General features: G+C 34.0%; 2 protein-coding genes across 2 annotated transcripts; both read left to right on the top strand.

The window, feature by feature from the left end:
- Positions 1 to 710: 710 nt before the first annotated feature.
- LOC119640490 lies at positions 711 to 11,275 on the top strand. The gene is made up of 12 exons (XM_038038577.1): positions 711 to 849; positions 972 to 1,443; positions 1,690 to 1,791; positions 1,868 to 2,052; positions 2,142 to 2,473; positions 2,538 to 3,420; positions 3,685 to 4,176; positions 4,239 to 4,314; positions 5,824 to 6,384; positions 8,170 to 8,307; positions 8,352 to 8,665; positions 10,986 to 11,275. Exons 1-12 carry the CDS (start codon positions 711 to 713, stop codon positions 11,273 to 11,275), a joined length of 3,984 nt encoding a protein of 1,327 aa, XP_037894505.1.
- A 3,754-nt stretch (positions 11,276 to 15,029) lies between these two features.
- Positions 15,030 to 19,288, top strand: LOC119640491. Its single transcript, XM_038038578.1, has 7 exons — positions 15,030 to 15,054; positions 15,112 to 15,296; positions 15,374 to 15,702; positions 15,786 to 17,235; positions 17,305 to 17,380; positions 18,546 to 19,062; positions 19,122 to 19,288. The coding sequence occupies exons 2-7, from the start codon at positions 15,125 to 15,127 to the stop codon at positions 19,251 to 19,253; spliced, it is 2,676 nt and encodes an 891-aa protein (XP_037894506.1). The 5' UTR covers positions 15,030 to 15,054; positions 15,112 to 15,124; the 3' UTR covers positions 19,254 to 19,288.
- The last annotated feature ends 4,310 nt before the right edge of the window (positions 19,289 to 23,598 follow it).

Raw genomic sequence — 23,598 nt, forward strand, 5'->3', positions numbered from 1 at the left:
CCTTGGATAATTCTTCAACTTATAATGTATATTTTATTGCTGGTAGGAATTGATGATTATGCAGTTTATACAGAAATCAATGAGAATGAAGTGAAATACGTCTACGAAAGCAATTTGCCACAGAAATTAGCTCTGCTTGATTTGAGCTATGTAAGCCACCCACTAAAGATTTGGCCCCAGATTTCTCTTCCATATGACAACTCCTTTTGAAAGTATACTCTAATCTGGAACCAAGATGTAATTGTTCGCATTTTATCACGAAAATAAATGAAGAGTTTCAGTAAGCGAAGTGGTGTAGGATATCTAATAGCTGGCCTATATTTATATATAAGCTATAATTTTCCTACTTGCGTTTATAAGGAAATTATGAATTAAAAATATTTTTCAATAAGAATAACTTTTAATCAGTTTTGTTGCGTTGTTCTGAGCAATTTTTTGTATATTTTTTATACATTTTTTATATATTTTTGTAATTTTCTATATTTTGTTATATAGCCAATTTTTTTTCGATATATTTCATTTTTGTAATAAAACTTTTCGGCACATTTTGCGGCAATTGCAAAGAATTCGCTAATTCATGACTTTGAAATACTTGAAGCTTCGAATGCCAATATCCATCTCTTTATGAACGGGGAAGTTAAAGGAAGTTAAAAGCAAGTTGAGGCAATAAAAGGTGCGATTTCTTCAGAGAGAAACTTGAAAAAGAAAAAATGGCGAAAACGCTCAAACGCAATACGAAACAAGGCCAAAACAAAAAGAAAAAATCCAAAAGTTTCTCTCAGTCTCTACCACTACTTCCATCAAAAAGCTATAAAACTATAAAATTGGAAGAATTGAATGCACGCGAACGTAGGTATATCCAAATCCTACTGGAATCAAAAAGTTGCCTAGATTTTATTTACGGTAGTTAAATGCATATGTTTTTGTTGTGTGATTCCCAACGTAAAAATATATTTTCTTCTTGTTGGTAGAAGCTGCGATTAAAGTTGAAAAGGAAAATGATAAAGAAATGCAGGAAGAACATTGGAATGCTTATGTAAACTGCGATCTTTATTGTCGGCCTGATCAACCGCCCGAATTACGTGCATATAAAACAAGATTGAAAACGTTTGAAAATGAAGATATTGAAAAGACTTTCAACTGGGTGTTCTCCGTAGATGAACGCAGCATACTTACGGAAAGATGCGCGCAAGATCTTACACGTCGTACACTATCGAAAGCGAAACCTCAATTAGGTTTTCAATACAATAAAATGGTGGGTGATTACTTGGAAATTTTGAGACGAATTGTTGCCTTCTTAGGGGATAACAGGGCAACCGCGAAAGTTAAAGCTGAAGTCTTGATGGATATTACAACCTTAAAAAATGCGATATCTGAAGAAATTTACGAAACTTTTAATTCTTTAACATACAGAATATTATCTAGAGGAGATGCATATATGGAGTAAGTGTACATCACACTTCCAGGAAGCTGGAAATATTCTAACGTTGTTGCGGAAATATTGATAATTTATTTTTAAAGCCTTTACTTTCTTCTCTTATTATTACAAATATAGTCGGTTTCAAGCTGAGCGGAGTAGAAATGTCTAACACAATTAATTAAGATCATGAACGAAATTTTAATTTTTAATTACATATAAAAAAGTTTGCAAATAAACATCCTTACTTATTCATTTACGCCTGATTGCAGATCATTGGATCCTGTTACTGAGGAATATTTCTTTTCCGGTGACAATTTCCGAATTCATATATGGACTCTGAAAAACGTCCCCATACGTTTTACACATTTAGAGTATGTTGCGAATCATTCTATGTGTTTGTAATATATTTCACATCTATTAACAATTGTAACCCATAATTCGTCCTAGTGAGCCTCGTATGGTGGCCAATCTGCATAACTTAGATATTTTGCTACACATACCCTATTCAATGTTGCGACTTAATTTATGTGTACAAGCAGTGCATATAAACATTGACACCCTCAGTGAACAGGCGAAAAGTTATATTCTGGAAATTCCCTTGTATTCTAAGGACTTCAATACCAGTACACAAGGTGGGCTATTAACATTTGTGCATTTTGAAAATGATTGTCAATTTATGACAATGCATATAACTGTACTTGTTTTTCCGGGCGATATACAGTATTAACTGAAAGCTTATTGCGTGACCATGAAATGCAAAATAAGATTCAAGAAAGAGTTCGTACCGAAATCATAAAAGCCCACCGTAAGCATGAGGAAATAGTTGGAAAAGCTCTTAAAAGGCTAAGAAAAATAAAGAAACCAAAAGAAAAAAAAGCTCAGCCTAAAATACGGGAACTGGAAGCGATCATCATTTCTCAGAAACCACAACGCCTTAAAGCTAATGAATATCCTGTTATTTATGCGGAGTTCCTTCAAAGAGAACAGAGAAAATTTGAAGACTTTTTAAATATTGCTTACGATCCTATAACTCTTAATTTAGATTCTGATGAGGTAAGTATCCTTTCAATCTTAATCTGTACGTCCACAAATCTTGTAAAGATAATACACATTTTAGGTTAATCTGCGAAGATTTGTAATCGTGGGCGGAGCTTATCAAGTAAATTTTGTACAAAAACCGTTAAATGTGAAATTCGGCAATATCGGTATGACCTGGCAATGTGCTGAGCGAAAACTTATTATCGAAAAGGACATACGCATTGACGAGCCTTCCCCGGGTGGTGTTAAGACACCTGTTGGCACTATAAATTATTTAAATTGTGATAAGTTTGTATCACCAATGGACACGGTAAAAAAAGGCGTAGACCCAAGCCATCCTTTATTTGTTTTGGTTTTTCATGTACCAGAATATCTCTGTTATTGGGGTGAACCAATTGCATGTCACTACGAAGAAACCCAGAAAACTGTGAATATTGAGAGCTTGGAAGATAAAAAGTCGAAAGAAGAGTTTGTTAAGCTACTAGACATTAGTCATTCACAATCAACTTTAGCAAATAAATTAGATGTCGAAAAATTAGATAAACTGAACGATACGCTAATGAAAGCCCATCGCATAAATCTTCGTTATTCTCGGCCAAACTATTTTGAATACAGGAATATTAGCTCAACATCTCTGCCCAACCTACCAGTTGTTGTGAAGATACTAGATTACCAATTGGATTCTCCTCTAACAACGGAACAACTGCATTTGATTGAAGAGCTTTGCGTGCCTCAAATTTTACCTTCATACAAGTTTCCGAAAGAGATTCAAGAAGAAGCTGCCAAAAAAGCTAAACGGAAGAGATTTTTACATTTTCAACAAGTTGAGGAGCAACAACCACCACCTGGATTCAATTTTAATGAATCCCAAAACAATCCAGAACGCGTGTTTATGGTCTTTGGGCGAACTAGAGATTTTGAAGTTACTGAACAATTGCAACAATTCCAAAATGTGTTGCCGAGTATACCTCGAACGTTTTATCAATTAGTAAAAACATTAACATTGATTAAAAAATTTCTCCAAAATACCTCGAATCAAATATTCCATTTGCCATCATTTAACTCGAACATGGACTTAGAAAAGATTAGAAATGAAATAAAACATAAAGCATTGCGAAGAGAAGAAAAGAGACGGGGAAAAAGACGTAGTCCTGCTATAGCGTCGCCAAAGAAAAAACACGAAAAATCTAAGCAAAAATCGAAATCCCTTAACTTTCCTAAAACAGATTCTTTACCTAAATTAAAAGCAGTATCTTCAGTGAAAAGACGCAGTTCATTGAAACGACGACTTGGGCGTTCGTCGAAGGATGTGGATATATCGCGAAGACCAAGCACAGAGCATCGCCCAATATTGAAACAAGAATCTGCACGCCCCTCAAAAGAATTTGATTTACTGGAAAGTCACGCACCAGTGAAACGAGAATCTGGACTTCCCTCAATTGAATCTGACTTTTCAACAAAAATGAATGTGGACGCTAGCATTAGGTCGGTGAAACGAAGGTCTAAACTGTTGATAAAATCGTCGCCATCATCACGAAGAACGAGCACGAGTAAACGTACCGAAGAGCCCGTTACGCATGATTACTTTACCGGTGAAATTTTACACGTACCAAAAGACACCAAAGTTATACAATATTCTCATTGGACCACCAAGCACATTAAATATTCATGTTTTATTAGGGAGAAGCAAATATTTATGATCGAAACTGATCGACTAGGTATGCGTGGAAAACAAGCCGAAACTTGTTTGAAATAAATTACATTTTCAATTTGCTTATAGGCATCTTTGGCTTTGCATGTAAGCGCTACGAACACTTTCCATTCAAATATTGGGCAATGCAGCCTAGTGAAGCCGAGTAAGTTTTCTATTAGCAATATTAAGCGAAAAATCCATCATTTTTACATCTTTTCGATACGATAAGCTTTGCATAATTAATACTCTGTTCAATTTGTGTCTGAAACAAAACAAACGCAGAGCTGAGTTACAAATTCTATGAACATAACTTAATAAAGCCTATGTCTAATTATACTTTTAATTAAATGTTATTACAGCTCTCAGGGATAATACTTTCATAAATTCTCAAATTATTATAACTTCTTATACGACATCGCTCCTTTTTCTTCCAAAAATTCGGCAAATCAATATATTTATAATAAATTTTTGAAAAATCAACAAAACACGACATACGAATTCGCATTTAAATTTCTAAATCAGGTTTTCACGCAACAAGAGATGCAATACAATCGTAGTGTTACATAACTCGACAGTATACCAACTCAAAAACACATTTTGTAATTGCGATTAAACGAGAATGAAACGGGAAACTATTAAGAATATATAAAAATAAAACCATCCGATTGAGTAAAGGAGTAAGCCCGACCCTTCACTAAATTTGGTAATACAATTCTTCATTTACTTTCATACTTAAAAACCAGAAAATATGCCTTCTTTGTAAAAACTCTTATGTAAGCCTATATAAGGGAAAGGGCACAAAGATTGGAAATAGTCCAAATGCAGCAAAATTAATTTTTTTCTAGACCTTTTCCTGTTCACCATTCACTTTCTTTTGCCATAACTCCTAATAATAAATATGTGGTCCTTATTCGGTGCTGTTAATTTTTATGTCGTGTTGTGAACCAATTCTCATGGTGAAGTATTAAAAATTAGATGATTTTGCATTATAAAGGCATAATCCTTGCAAAAACATTTATTTAGGAGGCGCATAAAACATTATGTCAATTTTTGTCGGGAATTTTTGAAATTTTTTTTTTTATTTCATATACCGATTTTTTCAAAATACAGCGTTATGTAGGGCACGGCGTTATATATAAAAATGATCCGATCCAAACGTTTTTCAATAGCCTTCTTCAAGAAAACATATCAGCAAAACAAATTTCGTCAAAATATAATCCTATCCACTGATTCGATTTCAGCATGTCGTGTAATATAGTAAACAGTAGCCGCAAACGGGCCCGTTCATCCCAGAGCCAAACCACATCAGTGCAACAAAACTTCTTAAAATATGTCGAAAATTGCGACTTGCACACTGAACACAAAAATACATTTTCAAACGTCAGACTAAGAGGGGGAGAGACGTTAAGGGTTTTTACCAAGCTCCATAAGCATTTTCACTAATAGTGTTTCGAGATATGTTTCGGGTAATAATACAAGAACTTTAAATTTTATTTTAAAAAACTTGACCGAATCAACTGTGGGAGCAGTTTTGAACATTTATCCCAAATCGAACAAATAAGAATAATAATAGCGACCGCTACGACCAAAAAGCTACTACGCTTTACAATCAAGCATTACGACTAAATTTACAATCAAGCATTTAAATTTGATTTCTTTTACTTTTTCACAGCCCTGCAAATGAAGTGGTTTTTACTCTAGATACACCATACGTTAGGTGCGTTTTAAATATCACCGGACAAGGAATACGTGGATACGTTTCGGAACGTATCGAGATGAACAAACACAACAAGAATCCCAAGATGTATTTGATTATCAAAGATCCCATTAGAGATATTGCCGCGCTGAGGAAACTGTTTGAGGAAAAAAATCTAAACATTTTTGCTAACGATGATGCATCTTTTTATATAGACAATGGCTATCATTCTATGAAGCATTTAGCCACCGAAAACCATACATATTATTGTATGGCTTTACATAGCACTCAGATGAAATTCAACTTTAGTCAATGGAATCGTTTAGCTGAGCGACGTGATATCATTCTACAATTTGATGAATACGAACGGCCGAGTGACAATAATTTTGAGGTTCGCGTCACACCAGAAGGCGTCACATTCGTCGAAATCACTGAGAAATGCCTACTCACTTTGGAAGTTAATAATACATTGATATACAATCAAACATGGCGCAATTTTGAAGTAGGTCAAATTTTCAATTTAAGAACGTTAGTTATGTAAGTCATAGTTTCCATTTCTAGCTATATTCCGATTTGCATCGCGCGATATGTTCGGTTTTTCCGAGTGCATTTCCTTCGCGTCGCATAAACAACAAACTGATTGACTCTGTAATATGCCTTCTCCATGAAGTACGGCCATTGAGCTTCTCTTGACACTACTTGAGATTAAACTATAAAAATGATTAAGAAGCATCGAAGTGTTTTAAAAGAATTGCGATAAAATAAACTAAACTTGGTCAAAACAATGTTACTGTCATTCTTGATTTATTATCTCTTCCTTGCAGTGGTTAGTCAGCCCCTCAAGAGATCATATGTAGTAAGTAACAAGTTCTCAAAAATTTATGATAATGGCTGACAATTCTTACCTTATTTGGAAGTAAAGAATTTATATGGATGGAAAATGAAATCGATGAAATTGACTTGCTCGTCGCTTACGCGAGTTAAATTAGTATGATTGCCCTCATTTCTACGCAAATAATGAATTTCTAATTCTAGGCAAATAAAAAGAATAGGAAAATTTTACTTGCTTTTAACCAAACCTTTTGTACATGTTAAACATAACATGTACAAAAAAAAAAAAAAAAAATAACGTTAAGCTTTGTTACTCTATGTTATTGGATGGACATGCTTGATTTTTTCCAATTTTCGTACAATGGCCTTGGTAGTTTTTGCGTGCGTCTACTGTTATTTAGAGGTAATGAGGAAAAATTCCAGGAAACTGTTTATATTGCACTCTCAGACATGGCTCATTTTCAATGCCAATCTGTGTGAAAGAGCTTCCATTGGCTCCGCCAATTCCAAGGCGACGGCTTGATTTTCGCCAATAAAAGAATGTTTATCATAATCGCAGGCATTGCGCAGACGGGCGAATGGACAGGCCAACACGCTTAAATAAAAATACGATATATTGTTTAAAGAGCTTGCGACGTTCTCCATGATGGTCCATCGAGATCAGCACTTTACAATTTCTTCAAGCAATTTATTTTCTTCTTTTTTTGTAGTTGGCTGCAAGCAAACGATAGACAGTTAATTTGGATGTGGGTATCCATTAGGGTTAACCATTTTCTCTTTTTTGTTCGTTTTTAATATTTTCATATGGCCAATCACTCACATCAGACCAATGGCTGTGTGCACAATCGCTAGGCCTTCTAACTTTACCGACTGAACATTCGCTATAAATATGATCTAAGTAAACTCTACTGCAATAAGATCTGAACTCCTACGCGGCTACTCATGCGGCTATGTTTCCTTATAAGTACCATCAAGCCTAGTTTTGTCATAGAAGCATTCTAAACAACTTTTCATATATTTTTATTTTTTATACATTTTTTTTATACTTTTTTTGCGTTTTTCATACATTATTTTTGCAATAAAACCTTTCGATTATCTCGCGTTAATTGTTCGCGATTGCATTCATGTCGTCAAAATTTCGAACCGTTCGAAATTTCGCTGATCACAATACCTCTTTCAACACCGAGACAGCTCAAGTGACGAAAGTAAATCAAAACTAAAACAATTCTGGGAACGAAAAGAAAGAAATGATGAAAGCTCCAGACCCCGCTAAGAAATGTTCGTATATGAAGAAAGAAGAGAGCCATACAAAATCAACGCTAACTCTCCCTCCATTGCCGCAAAGACGATATATAATAATTAAACTAAAATATATTCAAGTGCATAAAGAAATGTATTGACAACTTTTAATGGAAACAAAAAATTGGCTTGAATTTATTTATGGTATTTATAGTCAAATGGATTTTCGTTTATTTATTGTCTTAATTACAGAGGAAAATTGAACATATTTATAGAAGACGCCATTAATATCGAAAAGAAAGTTGATAAGCGATTTCAAGAAGAAAAACAGAAAGCTTACGTAAATTGTGACCCTTATCCTCAACCCGATACACCGCCCGAAATACGGGCGTATAGAGGAAATATAAAAATGCTTGAATATATTAATATAAAAGAAACCATAAATTGGTTGTTGACTTAAACGAGAGCAGCATATATACGGAATGTTGGGAGCAAGATTTAAGTCGTCGCGCTTTATCGAAAACAAAACCGGAATTAGGTCTTTTCTGCGACAAAATGGTTGCTGATTACTTGAAAATTTCAAGACGGCTTAATACTTATTTGCGAGATAATAAGGCGACAGCGAAACTCTATGTTCTAATGCGTATTATCGAATTAAGAGGGATAATAAATACCGAAATTTACGAAAGCTTAAATTCATTAAGCTTAAGATTCATAGAATCTTATCAAGCGGAGATGCGCATACGGAGTAGGTAGTATTCTTATAGTAGCTTGACTTGTATCTCTTTAGCAACAACCTCAATTTGCCCTAGGATCAGTGCTGCTATCAATATTGGTCTAAAATATTTAATCTATTTATTCATTGGTCCTATTGGCTAGAGCACCCTTTAAGTAACGTAAGCATAGAAGGAATTAAAAAACTTTTATGCGGCTCTTCTCAACCATCCCTACTTCATTGTTAATGTTCGTCTTAAATTAAAAATTACTATACCGTTTTGAATATATTCACGTATATACACGTATTCATAATTTTTACATATATACATAGTATAATTGAGCCGCGTTCGTTTCCATCTTTTATTATTTGTTATGATATGTAAGTGTTTGTATTTGAATAAAATTTAAAAAATATTAGTACGTGTAATAGGCTCAGTCAATGTTTTTATACCATGCACCATTTGTAAGAGGTAAGGTAAGAAAGTATACTAAGTAAGGCGACTTTCTCGACTACTTCCCACACAACACTTTATTTTGAAAAGTCATTATATAAATAACCGTATTAAGCGAAGTGGTGCATGGTATTTAATGGCGAGCCGTGTCGCACTACAGAGTTTTTACTTGCTTAAATATTCAATTGATTGAAGCGATAGGTAATGGGTTCCTTTTTGTATTAGTCGAAAGTATTAGCCGAAAGGAATTAAAAAATAAGTTTTTGATGAGTTCATGCTGACGATTTTGATGAGCTTTTAGATACTTTCAAATTAGTTATATTTGTAATTTCAGTAATGTAAATTTACATTGACAAAATGATAACAATTTTTCAGGTTTTTTTTTTTTGGGAAGTGTTTGTACTTGAAAACCACACCGTCGATTGCATTTATCATTATCTCACCTTCATTACCTCACTTTTTTTGAAAATCGACTTACACTAAGAAAACGGCCAAAAAACTGTTTTCTTTCTTTGAAAAAACCTTGCCGTTGCATATTAGAAAACCTCCATCCAATTCCAAAGAACTTACCTTTTGCACTCGTTTCAAAATTAAATCGAATAAATATGTTGCGTATAATTAACTGAGCCTAGGATCAAAAGTTACCTTAAGTTGCGCATTACCGTCTAAAAAAATTAATATTTTTACTTACCAATTTTACATTCTAATTATAGATCATTGGATACTACTGCTGAAGAGTAGAGTTCCAATAAAAACAAACGAGAGCAGACTCTAGTTTCACTGCTTTGAAAGTTCCGGCAAGGACAATCCTACCATTAAGAGAAGCAGCTTGAAAAGATAGGATTAATGGTGATTCTGCGTCCATGGAAATGTTAGACGGTTTGAAAGATACTGACGTTACAACATATTCCCATTGGACCACCAAGCATATTAAACATTCACGTTTTATTAGGAAGGTGCAAATATTCGTGGTCGAAACTGACTGGTTAAGTACGTGCAGAAATCCAAACAACATTTGTTATTTAAGTTTTACATTTCTTTGTAGGCGTCCTTGGCTTTGCATTTAAGCGATACGAATACTTTTCATTCAAATATTGGGCGATGCAGTCAAGTGCAGTTGAGTAAGCTTTCTATTAGCAATGACACTAAGAAAAAGATAAGAAGATTTGTATGTGAAGTTTAGAATCAAATAAATTCTTCTTATATGTTAGCAAAATAACTACCAAATATAATAAGAACCTGCGTTGTCTAGATCGAGGAAACTACCTTTTAATTTTTTCTATTTTCCTAAAATCGTTTACATTACTGCGAACGAGCCGAACACGTGACATAGTAATATGTTTTCTAAGTTAGCTATGGTCTTTTAAACCAAAGTTTATCATATATATATTATATTTGAATATCGTAGCCTAAAATGAACGCGAATGAAGGCGAACCAGCAGACGTAACAAATATTCACACCTAACTTGGAATCGATTTCAACTTGAAGTCTTCTTTAAAAGTTAACTAGCTACAGTCCATTAAGTTAACTGAGAGAAAATATCAATCCAAAAAAGTAAGAATTCATATATTTCGGTTATCTAGTTAAGATTGCGCAAATATGCAAGAAGTTTCGATCCAAATTGATTGGTATCTAAGTTTGACTCTTTGTCTTTTTTGTGTACTTGACAATCCTGGAAATGAAGTGGTTTTCAATTCGATACTCAGCATGGTAGATGCGTTTTAAATATCACCAAGAATACGTGGACACGTTTCGGAGCCTGTCGATATAAACGAGCACAACAAGAATCCCAAATTGTATTTGATTACCAAAGATCCCATTAGAGATATTGCTGAGGAAACTGTTTGAGGAAAAGAATCTAAACATTTTTGCTAACGATGATGCATCTTTTTATATAGACACTGGCTATCATTCTATGAAGCATTTAGCCACCGAAAACCATACATATTATTATATGGCTTTACATAATATTCAGATGAAATTCAACTGTAGTCAGTGGAATCATTTAGCTGAGCGACGTGATATCATTTTACAATGTAATAATTACAAACGGCCGAGTGGCAATAATTTTGAGGATCACGTCACACCAGAAGGTGTCACATTTGTTGAGGTTAGTGAAGAATGCCCGTTCAATTTGGAAGCTAATACCATGTTGAGATACAGCCAATGTGGTGCAATTTTGAAGTGAGTCAAATTTCCTTTCTACCCTTTACGTATAACAATAAATTGCTGCATTTTTCATTTACAAGCTGTATTTGGATTTGCATCGCACGCTATGTTCTGTTTTTTCGGGCGCAATTTCTTTGCATTGCAGAGATAGCACACTGTTTGATTCCCTCATAAGTCTTCTGCATGAAGTCCGACCACTGAACTTTTCCTGATATATATTAAATTTAAGCTATGAGGTTATAAAAAATTATAACTAATAAATTAGATTCGAAACGAACTCTAGGGCCTTCTTTCAGAGTATCAATTGTTGAATGCTTTGAATATATTTCACAAAGTCTATATGCATTTTGCTACAACTGTCTAACGGTGCAGCCGATGTCGAACCGAGCTAGCACTGTACAACTAAGCCAACTCAAATATGCAAAAAACTTTGGGATCACTAAAAGCAAACACATTATGTTTACTAACAAATCGTATGCAGCGTTGAAGAACACAAATTAAGTACGTCAACGCTCAGGCAGCGCATTAAGAAGAGTTCACTAGGTTTTAGATATCAATTTCAACAGAACCTTAAACAATTGAAGAGCTCAAAATCGGCTGGGCTTTATTATTGTTGTTATTATTATAATTTACCTAGATGAATAAATTCTAAGAGCAAAGTCTTGAAGCAATAGCATCGGCTTTATTGAAAACTATACCGCACTTGAGATTTTAATCCATTATCATCGAGTTGTTAGTCGAGATCTTTTGTCTAGTCGGCTGTTCAAACGGGCGGCTGAGTTTTATGAAAATAAAGTTTCCATAGAAGTACAGGTAGGAAGATTGAAGTTAATAAAGCCGACGAATCTGTGACAATGTTAATTAACCACAAAAGGAATGCCTACGATAAACCTGTGTTTCTCTAGTGAATGCAGGGCAAAAAGTTGCAATATATTTTCATAACGTAGTAAGGAGATTAGGGCATCCAATCATTATTCGAAGAGGAAAAACAAGACTGAAGCAATTCAATTCAATCGACGTGACGCCAATAACAGGGTCAGATTGAAATGCTGAAGCGGATCCACAGATAGAAGTTTAATGAAGCGTAGCATCGATTCAACTTTATTTGCAGAGGCCTCTATATATAGGTTAAAACAAATCCTTTGATCGAACGAAACACATAAATGCACATTTCCAAAAATATTCCTTCTTGAGAATGCTTCTTGCATTTTAAATATTTAACGCCGTAGATTAAATCAGCAACACATAACCAAATCACCTAAATCGGCTTGAAGGGGGCACGAATATGGTTCCAAGTTAGACAAGGAAAACGCTTTGAAATCATCAGCGCAAAGTTAATTAGAGAAGCAAGCTCTTAAATTTGCTGCCTTGATATCACGAAAAATTCATCAAATATGATGAGCCTACGAAGAATTCTTAATGATCTTTTATATCAAAAACAACTTATCAATTACAATAAGTAAAGCGAGAAATCGGAGGAATTAAGCTTAAAAATCAAATAATTTATAATTATGATTCTAACATCTCGGCATGGCGATATCCGTGGACCACTTAAAACATGACAGGTAAACCTTACGCTTGATATCCCTTCGAGAAGAGATTTTGCGACAAAGAAATGTACAGAGGATCTGACAGCGAAGGGAGGGAGAAACCAATAATAATTTTATAATAAAAATTACTGCCAACATTTCACGTCTTCCTTTCTGTTCAGATAGATCAATCAGCATAAAGGCAGGCGCAAGATCTAAACGAGGACTCCTCTCTAAACGATATAGAACAAAAAGTAAAAAGCCACACATTGGGCCGAGTCTATGTGACCAATGTGTAGTCTGTCCGGACTACAATGAATATTCCAATATTGGTTGAGCAATGTCTAGTAATATAAGGGTCATGGAATTCTTTTGACCATGTTTTCACAAAGCATATACGCGATTTGGTGAGTTAATGGTGCGAAAACGAAGTCCATTCTATTGCATGAATAAATTATTCCACTGAGAGTTTACAAAAGTTGTATCCATTTAGTTTTTAACCTATTGAAATTCGTTAATAGTTCATCTGAATTTAATTTTTGAATTAATACGAAATTTTGTTTTAGTTCACTATGATGCACCTTCTAATGTTTCGAACACCGATCATCGAAAAGAAAACAAGTCAATAATGTTTTCCAGATAGAATACATTTCATTTAGTCTTATACAGTTCATTATAAAGAACATTTTATATTTTTTCATAGTTTTTATATTTTTTTGTAATTTTTTACTTATTCTTTATATCATTTTTTTATTCATAATATTTTGTTCGACTTTTCTCGCGGTAATTGCGAAGACCTTCAACCGTTAATCGATCAGTTTCAACAATTTATTCAGTGAACATGTTTCCTCTCGTATATGAGGAACAATAAAATTAATGAGAAAAGACAAAAAAGAAAGAAATTTGAAAACAAAATTAAGAAAAAAGCAAAATGTCGAAATCTCCGATTGCTGGCAACAATCAATTTCCAACTCCTAAAGCATACAAAAAGCAGAAGGTCATTCCCTTAGAGGAAGCTAAAGCTCGTGAACAAAAATATTCCCGAATTTTAATAGAAGCAAAAACTTGCCTTGATCTAGTGGAAGGTAATTTTGATTAATTTTCGGCTTTCAAGATAATAGGGGAAAAAAATTTTTTTAATACAAGCAGTAGCTAAAGTTAAATGCCAAGCAGAGGATGATGAACAATTGAGAGCGGAAAAATGGAACCTCTATCTAAAATGTGATCCTCGTCCGGAAGGTAGCTCTTCCCCCGAAATCCGCTCATATGATACAAAGTTAAAATATATTGATAACCGAAATGTAACACAATCTTTCAACTGGACGTACTTCGTTAACGAGCAAAGCATACTTGAGCAAACGTATAAAAAGGATCTCACACGTCGTACCTTGTCGAAAAAACAACCGCAATTGGATATTCAATACGATAAAATGATTGGCGATTACTTGGAAATTTTGAAAAGGATTGATGCCTTTTTGAGAGATAACAACGCGACTGCGAAAGTCAATCCGCAAGTCTTGAAGGATATCGTCGATTTGAAAAAGTTTATACATACAGAAATAGATGAAACTTTTAACACTTTAACCTATAGGATCTTATCTAGCGGTGATGCCTACATGGAGTAAGTAACGTTGAAGTGAAACATCTGCCTTTTTTAATCCCAGTTTCAAATAACTTTTATACCTTAAGTTAATTGTGATACAGGAGCATATTAGGTTTGGATGGATGTGTGACATAAGATAGGCCCCCCTTTTATTATACGGATCCATTCAGAATCACTTTCTGAATCGATATAGACTTGTCCCCCTGTCTATCCGTCCCTCCATTTTTTTCTTGCATCCAACCTATAGGCGACATTTTTTGGTATATTTTTATGGAATTCCGTGACCCCCTATAGTGCTTTTACTTGTTTACGTTCAGACGCAGTCTTCATAATATGTATATATAGACATAAAATTACCAGCACATTAAGAATGAGCGTTCATAAACAAAACTGTACATATTTCTCGATTGTACTTGCTATAATTTCCCCGCTTCCCTTTGTGTTTCCAACAAATAGTGTATAAATTAAACCTTAGGAGCGAAGCCAACTATTGTGCATCAAAGGAGATAAACAAACGAAAATTCTTACTGATTTTTCCTTTTTTTATATTTCCTTCTTGTATAGTTCGTTAGGTGCTATTTCTGGTGAGCACTGTTTCTCTGGTAATAATTTTCGAATTCACATATGGAGCCTGAAAAATGTTCCTATACGCTTCACACATTTAGAGTAAGTTATCCATCAAACATTCCCTTATACGCCGTTCAATAATTATGGCCCTTCCAGTGAACCGCGTATAATGATTAAATTACACAACATAAGAGTTTTCTTACACGTACCCTACTCGATGTTGCGACCTAACCTGTGTATACAAGCAGTCCATATGAACTTGGATACCATTAGCGAATATACGAAAAGCTTTAGACGAAAAATCTTCGTAAATTTAGGAAATCTTATTGGTGGCATACAAGGTTGTATTAAAATTTTTATGATTTTGTTCATCTCTCCTACCGCTCCATAACATTTAACTTATGTATATTATATGCAGAATTACCCGAATACGTAAAACGCGAATACGAAATTGTAACCGGGATGCAAAAAAAAAAGTATAATGAAATCGTAGACAGATATCATGACTATGAAGTAAAAACTGCTACACTCCTCGAGTATATTGCTGATTTGAAATCACTTCAAAAAAGGAGCAAGAATATCCAAAAGAAATTAGAAGAGATACGCATACCTTCCCCACCCCAATACCTTGCGGATAATCAACGTCCCGACATATTCAATGAATTTCTCGAAAAAGAACAGAAACAATATGAGACCTTTTTAAATATTGTATACAATCCTGCAACCCTTAATCTATGTTATGATGAGGTATAATATTTTATTTACATTTTGTCTTGACTTAGTTATAACTCACGTTCCATTTACGTTCAATGTTTTAATAATTATTATAGATTAATCTCAGAAAATTCGTAATCTTAGGTGGTGTTTATCAAATAAATTATGTACGACAACCGTTAAATATTAAAATCGGCAATGTCGGCATGATCTGGCATTCAGATGGCCGAAAATTAATTGTGGAAAAAGAGTTACGCATTCCTAGTCCTTCTTTCACTACCAGCGTTCACTTAAGGCGCAGATCTCCCCGAATAAGCTTTGCGAACGTCAGGAAATCTTTGAATTTCGCTCCACCAAATGACACCGAGAAAGCGGACGTAGATCCAGAAAATCCTATGTTTGTTCTAATCTTCTATCTGCCCGACTACCTTTGTTATTGGGGTGAGCCAGTTGCATGTCACTTCGAAGAGGGCCAAGACGTTGCGATTGTTGAAACAGCGGAGGAGAAAACGCGAGAAGAAGAGACTACCAAATTATTAAAAATTTTCGAAGATGAATTAGAAGCAGTCAAATTAGATAAATTAAATGACCCTTTATTTAGTAGCTCTGCTCTGCGTCCACCTCGACCAAACTACTTTCAACCTTCACCATCGTCGACACGTATCTTTAGTTCAATGATCCTGCCAAAGAGTTTACCTAAGTTAAACGTACAAGATTTCCCGTTAGATCTTCCTTTAACAAACGATCAAGTGAAATTGATTCAACAATTTTGCGTCCCTCAAATCTTATCTTCGTATAAACTTCCGAAAGAGATTAAAGAAGAGAAACGAGACTATGAACTTGAAAAAATGAAACGTCGGAAGCGAATTTTATTTCGCTCGAATGCTAAAGAAGGAAACCACCTCGATTCTCCATATACTTTTGGCAAACTCCAAAATAATCCAGAGCGCATATTTAAAGTGTTCGATGAAGTGAAACCTTTTCACGTTGTTAACATTCAGCAACCATTTGACATCGTTTTACACAAGCGACCTAAAACCTTTTACCAATTTGTCAGGGCGTTACTTTTAATTAAAAATTTTGCTTTTAACTACTTTCACCGAATTTGGCATATGAAACGATCGCACCCAGCAACGAAAGATGTTTTGCAAACGAGTCAAACTCGCAAAAATCTTCAATTGCTTGAACCATCACATCTTAAACGATCAAATGGCCTTTCGTTAAGAGGAAAAAGCCGACCAAGTATATACAGTGTTGACAATTCCCCCGTAATCACAAACTTGGATACATTAAGACATCGAGGAAGCACAAGCTCTATTGCCTACCGAAGAAACTCGACGAATAAAATTAATGTAAGTCGTGATCCCTCTCCTGCCTCAAGCAGAAAAAGCATATCGACAGAGAGAAAACTCTCATCGATTAATACCGATTTTCTTTCGGATGAAAGTCTGCAAAAAACGAAAAACATTGAAACCGGAACTTATTCACATTGGACTACCAAACATATTAAATTCTCAAGCTTGAATAGGGAGAAAAAGACGTTTACGGTCGAAACTGATCGACTGGGTATGAGTAAAAAATCAACCGTAAGTTAATATACAGAAACTAACTTTTCTTTTTTGGGATGCATTGTAGGTTCCTTAGGTCTTGCCTGTAATCGTTACGAGCACTTCCCATTTAAGTATTGGGCTGTACAACCTGGTGAGACTGAGTAAGTTATATATTAGGAAACAATTTTCACTGCTATTACTTTAACCAATGGATAGTGTGCAAATATGATCCTCTCAATCGTAAACATTTCAAATAGAGTCAGTTTTTCGCCTTCTCTCTATAGTTTTAGCATTGGCGCAAATATTGATAGGATGTCTTAGAGTCATTGCTATAAGCTGCAGTTTATATTTTATAATCGCATTACATATTGTTACGGAAATCCCAAATCCTATTCATTGCATTGTAATAAAATCCCTAAAGAGGGAAAAACAAAATGCATATTCGCAGCGCGTCATGCAGCTGCCGGCCGAGGAAAACGAGTATCAGAGAAGCAGGTTAACGAATTAAAAAATGAAGCTATAAAATTAGGTACCAGTAATATGATTTGTTTAAGGGAGGGTTAGTAGAAAAAGAATTTCGAATTGAGCAGTCGAAAGTGTTACCAAAAATAAATTGTGAATAATCCTACATTTTAAGGAATATAATTGTAAATAAGGGAACTTTGAAGTGTATTTCTCTTCAACAAAATATCCACGATCTAGTGGTACGAATCTTGTAATAGAAAAGCGGAAATTTGTAACAATATAATCATATGGGTTTACACTGCTTTAAAAAAAATTGCAAATCAAAAAATTCGTTTTGGACCAACGTTGTTTTTGAAATTTAAACTGGGCAATTATTGCGGATTATTGCAGTAGTAACGCGCTTAATTAGCAGCCATTTGACTGCTTACTCTTTGATTCTCATTATTTATATGGGCAATTATTTTTTTAATCATTTTTTGATATCACTTTGGATCCCCTCAAACATTTGCAAGGTCAGGGCCACACACAATTCTGTGTTGCCAAGGGCAAAATGATAGTTCATCTTACCATTTAGTAGTCTCTGGTATAATCCATTTAAAAACGCCGTTAAACACGTGTACAATGTACAAAAAATTATATCTTGCAACTTATGATTGATATTGATTGACATGGTACTTGGCGTGAATACTTCCATGGTTATCAAAATCCTAATGTATTAGATTAAGATATTGGCTGGATATACCATGCAATCGACCTTGTGCGAATGTAACTTTTTTAGATTTTTGTGTTAGTTAAGGTCGGGCGTACAAAATATTTTTATATAGAATATGTAACTTTTCTTTGTACATTTTTCCTTAATAGTCCGCAAAATGAGGTGACCTTTATCTTGGAAACCCAACACGTCAAATGTGTTTTAAATATAACCGAGCAAGGTATATGTGGATATGTTTCCGAACCTTTTCACAACTACAAGGAGGATGCTAAAAAATATTTGGTTATCAAGGATCCAATTCGGACTTTAGCCGAGTTGAAGAAACGTTTCGAAGAGAATTATCTCAACATTTTCGCACATCATGACGCTTGCTTTTATATCGAAAAAGGCTACTTTTGTGTAAAGCATTTGGCTACCGAAATGCACACGTATTGCTGCATTGTGCTGAATAGCAGTCAAATGAAATTCCATCACAGTCAGTGGAATGGTTTGGCCCCGCGACGTGATATAATTTTACAATTTAACAATTATAAGCAACCTACTGAAGGTAGTTTTCAGGTTCGTATCACACCGGAAGGCGTCACATTTGTTCAGATCTCCGAAGGATGCTCAAACAGTTTAAATGTCATAAAACTGATCTACAAATCGACATGGCGAAACATTGACGTAAATTTTTACCATTATTCGTAAGCCTATTAAGAGTGTTAAGGATTTTTCAATTTCAGTTTTACTCGGATTTACATCACGCGATATATTCGATTTTTCCGACCTCAGTTGAATCGCTTCGCAAAAATAGCAGAATAATTTACTATCTCAGTTCTCTGCTTAGTGAAGTTCGACCATTAAGCTATTCTTGAATTTATCTCCGCTGTATTTGATCACATTCCAAACATAATTCGTTAAACAACAAAAAAAAACTCTTTGGTAACCAATAAATTAAGAGTAAAACCGAATAAGCATATATCATCTAGATAAGGAAATAGATCTTCAATATGTTCGATATGCAAAACTTCAAACACAAACAAGGAGATTTTCCTCCTAAACATTTTTCAGCTACATTCTACGTCCGAACATGCATTTATCGAAGTACACAACAAAGTAACACAACATAGAAAGAGTGCGTTTATAATGTTATTTTATTTTTCTTAATATTCTTTGTTTAATTGGTTTTTTTTTAAATTTTTTGGTGGAATCACTTGTTAAACAATTTTTCTTATGTCGGACTTTCTGAGGAGCTTGTAAAATGGTTTTTGGCTAAAAAACCGTTAGTTGGCTATTTCGTTTACACCAAAATAGAACAATAAGAAGAATAAGAATGTGTGGAGAATGTTCACAGTGTTGTTTGTAAAGAATAAGAAAAATAGTCAAAAATGGCAACGCATTTGTCATCAGATCTGTTCAAATGCCAAATCAATGCAAAAAACCTTATTAAAATATAGCAACAGTAGTAATATAAAACACATTTGGTACAATAAATATGAAGATCGTGTTCACGAAACTATCATTATTTGAACTTTATACTTTTATGTAGTTTCCATCGATATTTTATTTATTTATTTATTTATTTATTTTAATTCTACTTATACATGAAACTCAACTAAACAAATAACAGTCGATTTCAATTGGCACTTAAAGCAAAACATATATTAAATTAATAATAAAACTTAGTATGAGTACAATAAAACAAATAAGAAGGAAAAAAAAAGAAAAAAGCATGTACACAACCAGCGTAGAGCCACACTTACAACCGGTACAGGTCCAAATTGCAAATGAACCCCTAACCCATCGCAAACATGCACAAGCCTGGCAACCGATAATACTTAACAACAATTCATTTTCGAATCGTATCGGCTTTTAAGGATAAAAGCTAGTTTAAGTACGACATAGGTAAATCGCGCGTATTAAGCAATGTTGCTTTAATGGACGATAACGAGAATAAGTGATAGACTTCATTTAGGTTCTTGCAAACTACTCTGAGCGGATTAAACGGCTTATAATTATATTTACACTGAGTAAGTTTAACCAAGATAAAGTGCCTAGAGAAGCGGTTAGGCTTATTTCACCAAGTAATAAAGGCGATCATCGATATATGTGTCTGTACAATTTGTTTGGCAAAAGATGTACAGAATAATTTTCTGCATTTAGCCGTTACTTTTTATTTGTATGCAAGCAGTCTGCAAATATATAAGCAGTATGGAAAACTTGTTGTTGTATGCCGCCAATATTAAAAATGGAAATTGAAAGAAAGTACTGCTAAATGAAAAAACCTATTCTAAAATTTCATTAATGAATAAAAACAAACAACAATATGTGATTTCTTAAGGAGACACCAACGAAATTCTAAGCGAAATGCATTTTAGATGGGTCTCCTTTATTAAAAATTAAATTCTAAGTAACAACGAAACCATTCACCAGTTAATGCAATATGTGCTATCGGTTTTTGAAATACACTACAAATTCTTTACACTTTATTGAATAGTTATAATTTTTATATTTTCTTTCTTTATTTTAACACTTGTAAAAATTTTTCAAATATAATAACCTTTCACGAGCGAATGTCAAATATTTCTGGCTAAAAAACCGTTAGCACAGAGTTGCTTTTAATAAATAAGAAAAATGGTCAATGGTCAATGGTCAATAAAAAATCTTTAGCACAAAGATGCTTTTAATAAATAAGAAAAAATGGGCAATAAAAAATCTTTATCGTCTGTTATATCTGTTAAATGGCAAAAAATTGGCAACACCGTGTAAGAAATTCTGTTCAATCGTAAGAATTCTGTTAAAATGACGAAGCCGTGTAAGGAATTCTGTTAAATCGTAAAGAATTCTGTTCAAATGACGAAGCCGTGTAAAAAATTCTGTTAAATCGTAAGGAATTCTGTTAAAATTGAATCTGTGTAAACGCAACATACCAAAAATCGAAAACAAAAACATGTATATAAGATCGGAAATTTTACTAGCAATATTATTGCAACATTTTGCATTTAGCAAATGTGCATACGATTCGACCATCCCAAATTTTACCACGCCTACAATCATCTTATTGCAATGATTGTTTAATTATTTAAAGGAATAAAAAGAGATATTGACCTTCTGAAAAGTGCACTTAAATGATATAGGCGTCTAAAAATATATAAACACTTGCGCTGTGTGCGTAATTAAATAGATTTTACATTTTCCATCTTCAGCATAATGGAAGGCGAATATGTTAATATGCCTGTGTTGAAACGTTTTGATTCAATCAGTTTCCTTTCTGTCAAAAGGAAATTTTCTAATTTTTGTTTACATTTGTCCTGCTATTGTGTTATTGTTTACATTTCAAAGGGAGGAACATATGCATTTTGTTGCTGTAAAAGTAGTCCTGTGTCTATTTTACTGCTCTAAAGATAGGTCCGTATGCGGTTTTTGTTGTAACGGTAGCACCGTGTATGTTTGTTGTTTAAATTTTATATGAAAACATTTAATAATAAAAAATAAATAAACATTAGTTACTAATACTGCTATTAACAGAATTGAATATATTTTTGTCGACGGCTTTACAATTAACATAAAGTATTACATTCTTTCTGTAAATAGCATAGAGTATTACGTTCGCTCTGTAAATGTGCCTTTGCTGTTTGGTAAAAACGATTCGATACAGAAGTGAAAGATAACTTTCGGCTACGTGATTATACCACTAGTTTGTTTCCCTTTTTGTTTGCAATTTTAGAGGATTCTACAAATTCAATATTTTATGATTTGTGCTGTTTCAGTTTCGAGCTTAATCGTACAGACACACAAGCATACACATTTTTTTGAGCGCAACCATATGATCACATTTACGCAAACAAACACATGGAATGTGTTGAATACGCGGGTGCTAGGCCTATTTGAAACCAATCTGGGTCCATCCGAACTTGATATTGCTTCTGTTTCTTTTTGTCGCGACACAACGTTATTTAAATTAAGCCATCCTTGCCGGACTATGGTCTTTTCAGTTGTTTTTCGGAAGGTTTCTTATGTAAATGTATAATCTCGAAATACCAGTTTTTGCACAGAGACAAACATTTCAGTAAATTAATTGAAGAAAAGAAGAAAAATGATATGGTTTGAGGTGGGTTCCAATTAAGATCTCCTCATGGAAGTTTGAACTACAGATAATAGAGGGTGATGGCTAGACCTATTTAAAATTTCGTATTGATGATTGATGACAAGAGCACCACTCTAACAAATTCTTTGATCCAACTAATTTTTTAATTCTCCTTAAAGTTTGCGTTCTATTTTATTCAAAATTGAAAGAATTTTTGTTTTCCTAAACGATTGCCCACTCATTTCATTCGGGCTGCGCCAGACGCATGCAGAGAAGAAGTAGATTCGCGAAAGAGATAACGAGTGAAATACAATTTTACCTAAAAAAAAACTAATTAATAATTGGTTTTCCTGATGAATTTTGGGTAAATATGTCTTCAGATCAAAGAATTTTACATAGAGAGTACAGACGGCTCTAAATCTATCTGGCTGCGATGTGGTAGATGATTCTGGATAAGTTCTGCTTAATCGCATACTTCACTAAGATGCTTCAACTTTCACGACTGGCACGGGTTGTTGTACATTCTCCGAATTACTGACCTTGATCAAAAAATCCGACTCCCTCGCAATTGGGGTTAAAAGCTATTCAAAATTGCTAGACTTCGAGCTGAACCATCATTTAAAAATTAGACCATACCATCAAAGCATATGGTGGTAAGATTAAAACTCCTAGGATGCCCATTCATAACAGCTCATTTAAAATCAAAATTCGTGACTTCGTTAACAAGTTCAATATTCTAATCGACCGTTATAACGCGTAACAAAGAACAGGAATGATAATCTCTGAGCGATATTACAATAGCTTTACTTTTCTATAAATCTAACTTTAAACCGTTAAAATCCGACCTTACTCTCTGGTTTAAATCATCGTTTATTCGCTGGACCATACCATCCACAAGTCCAAGCGGGCGCGAGAGGTAAATTTGTAATGTGGCTTACGATTTTAATAGACGTATACGAAGAAACCATAGTAGTGGCCTTGGTACCACTACTCTGCATACAACGTCCTATTTTGATAAATTATGAGAAAAAATATTGTAATTTTTAAATTTTCGCAACAAAAATCGCTTAGTAATAGTATTTCGGCATTCTAAATAGGTTTGAAAACTTTGGATCAGATGGGACAATTTTTTG

The sequence above is a fragment of the Glossina fuscipes genome, unplaced genomic scaffold (genome assembly GCF_014805625.2).
Source record: "Glossina fuscipes isolate IAEA_lab_2018 unplaced genomic scaffold, Yale_Gfus_2 121, whole genome shotgun sequence".
NCBI classification, from domain to species: Eukaryota; Metazoa; Arthropoda; class Insecta; order Diptera; family Glossinidae; genus Glossina; species Glossina fuscipes.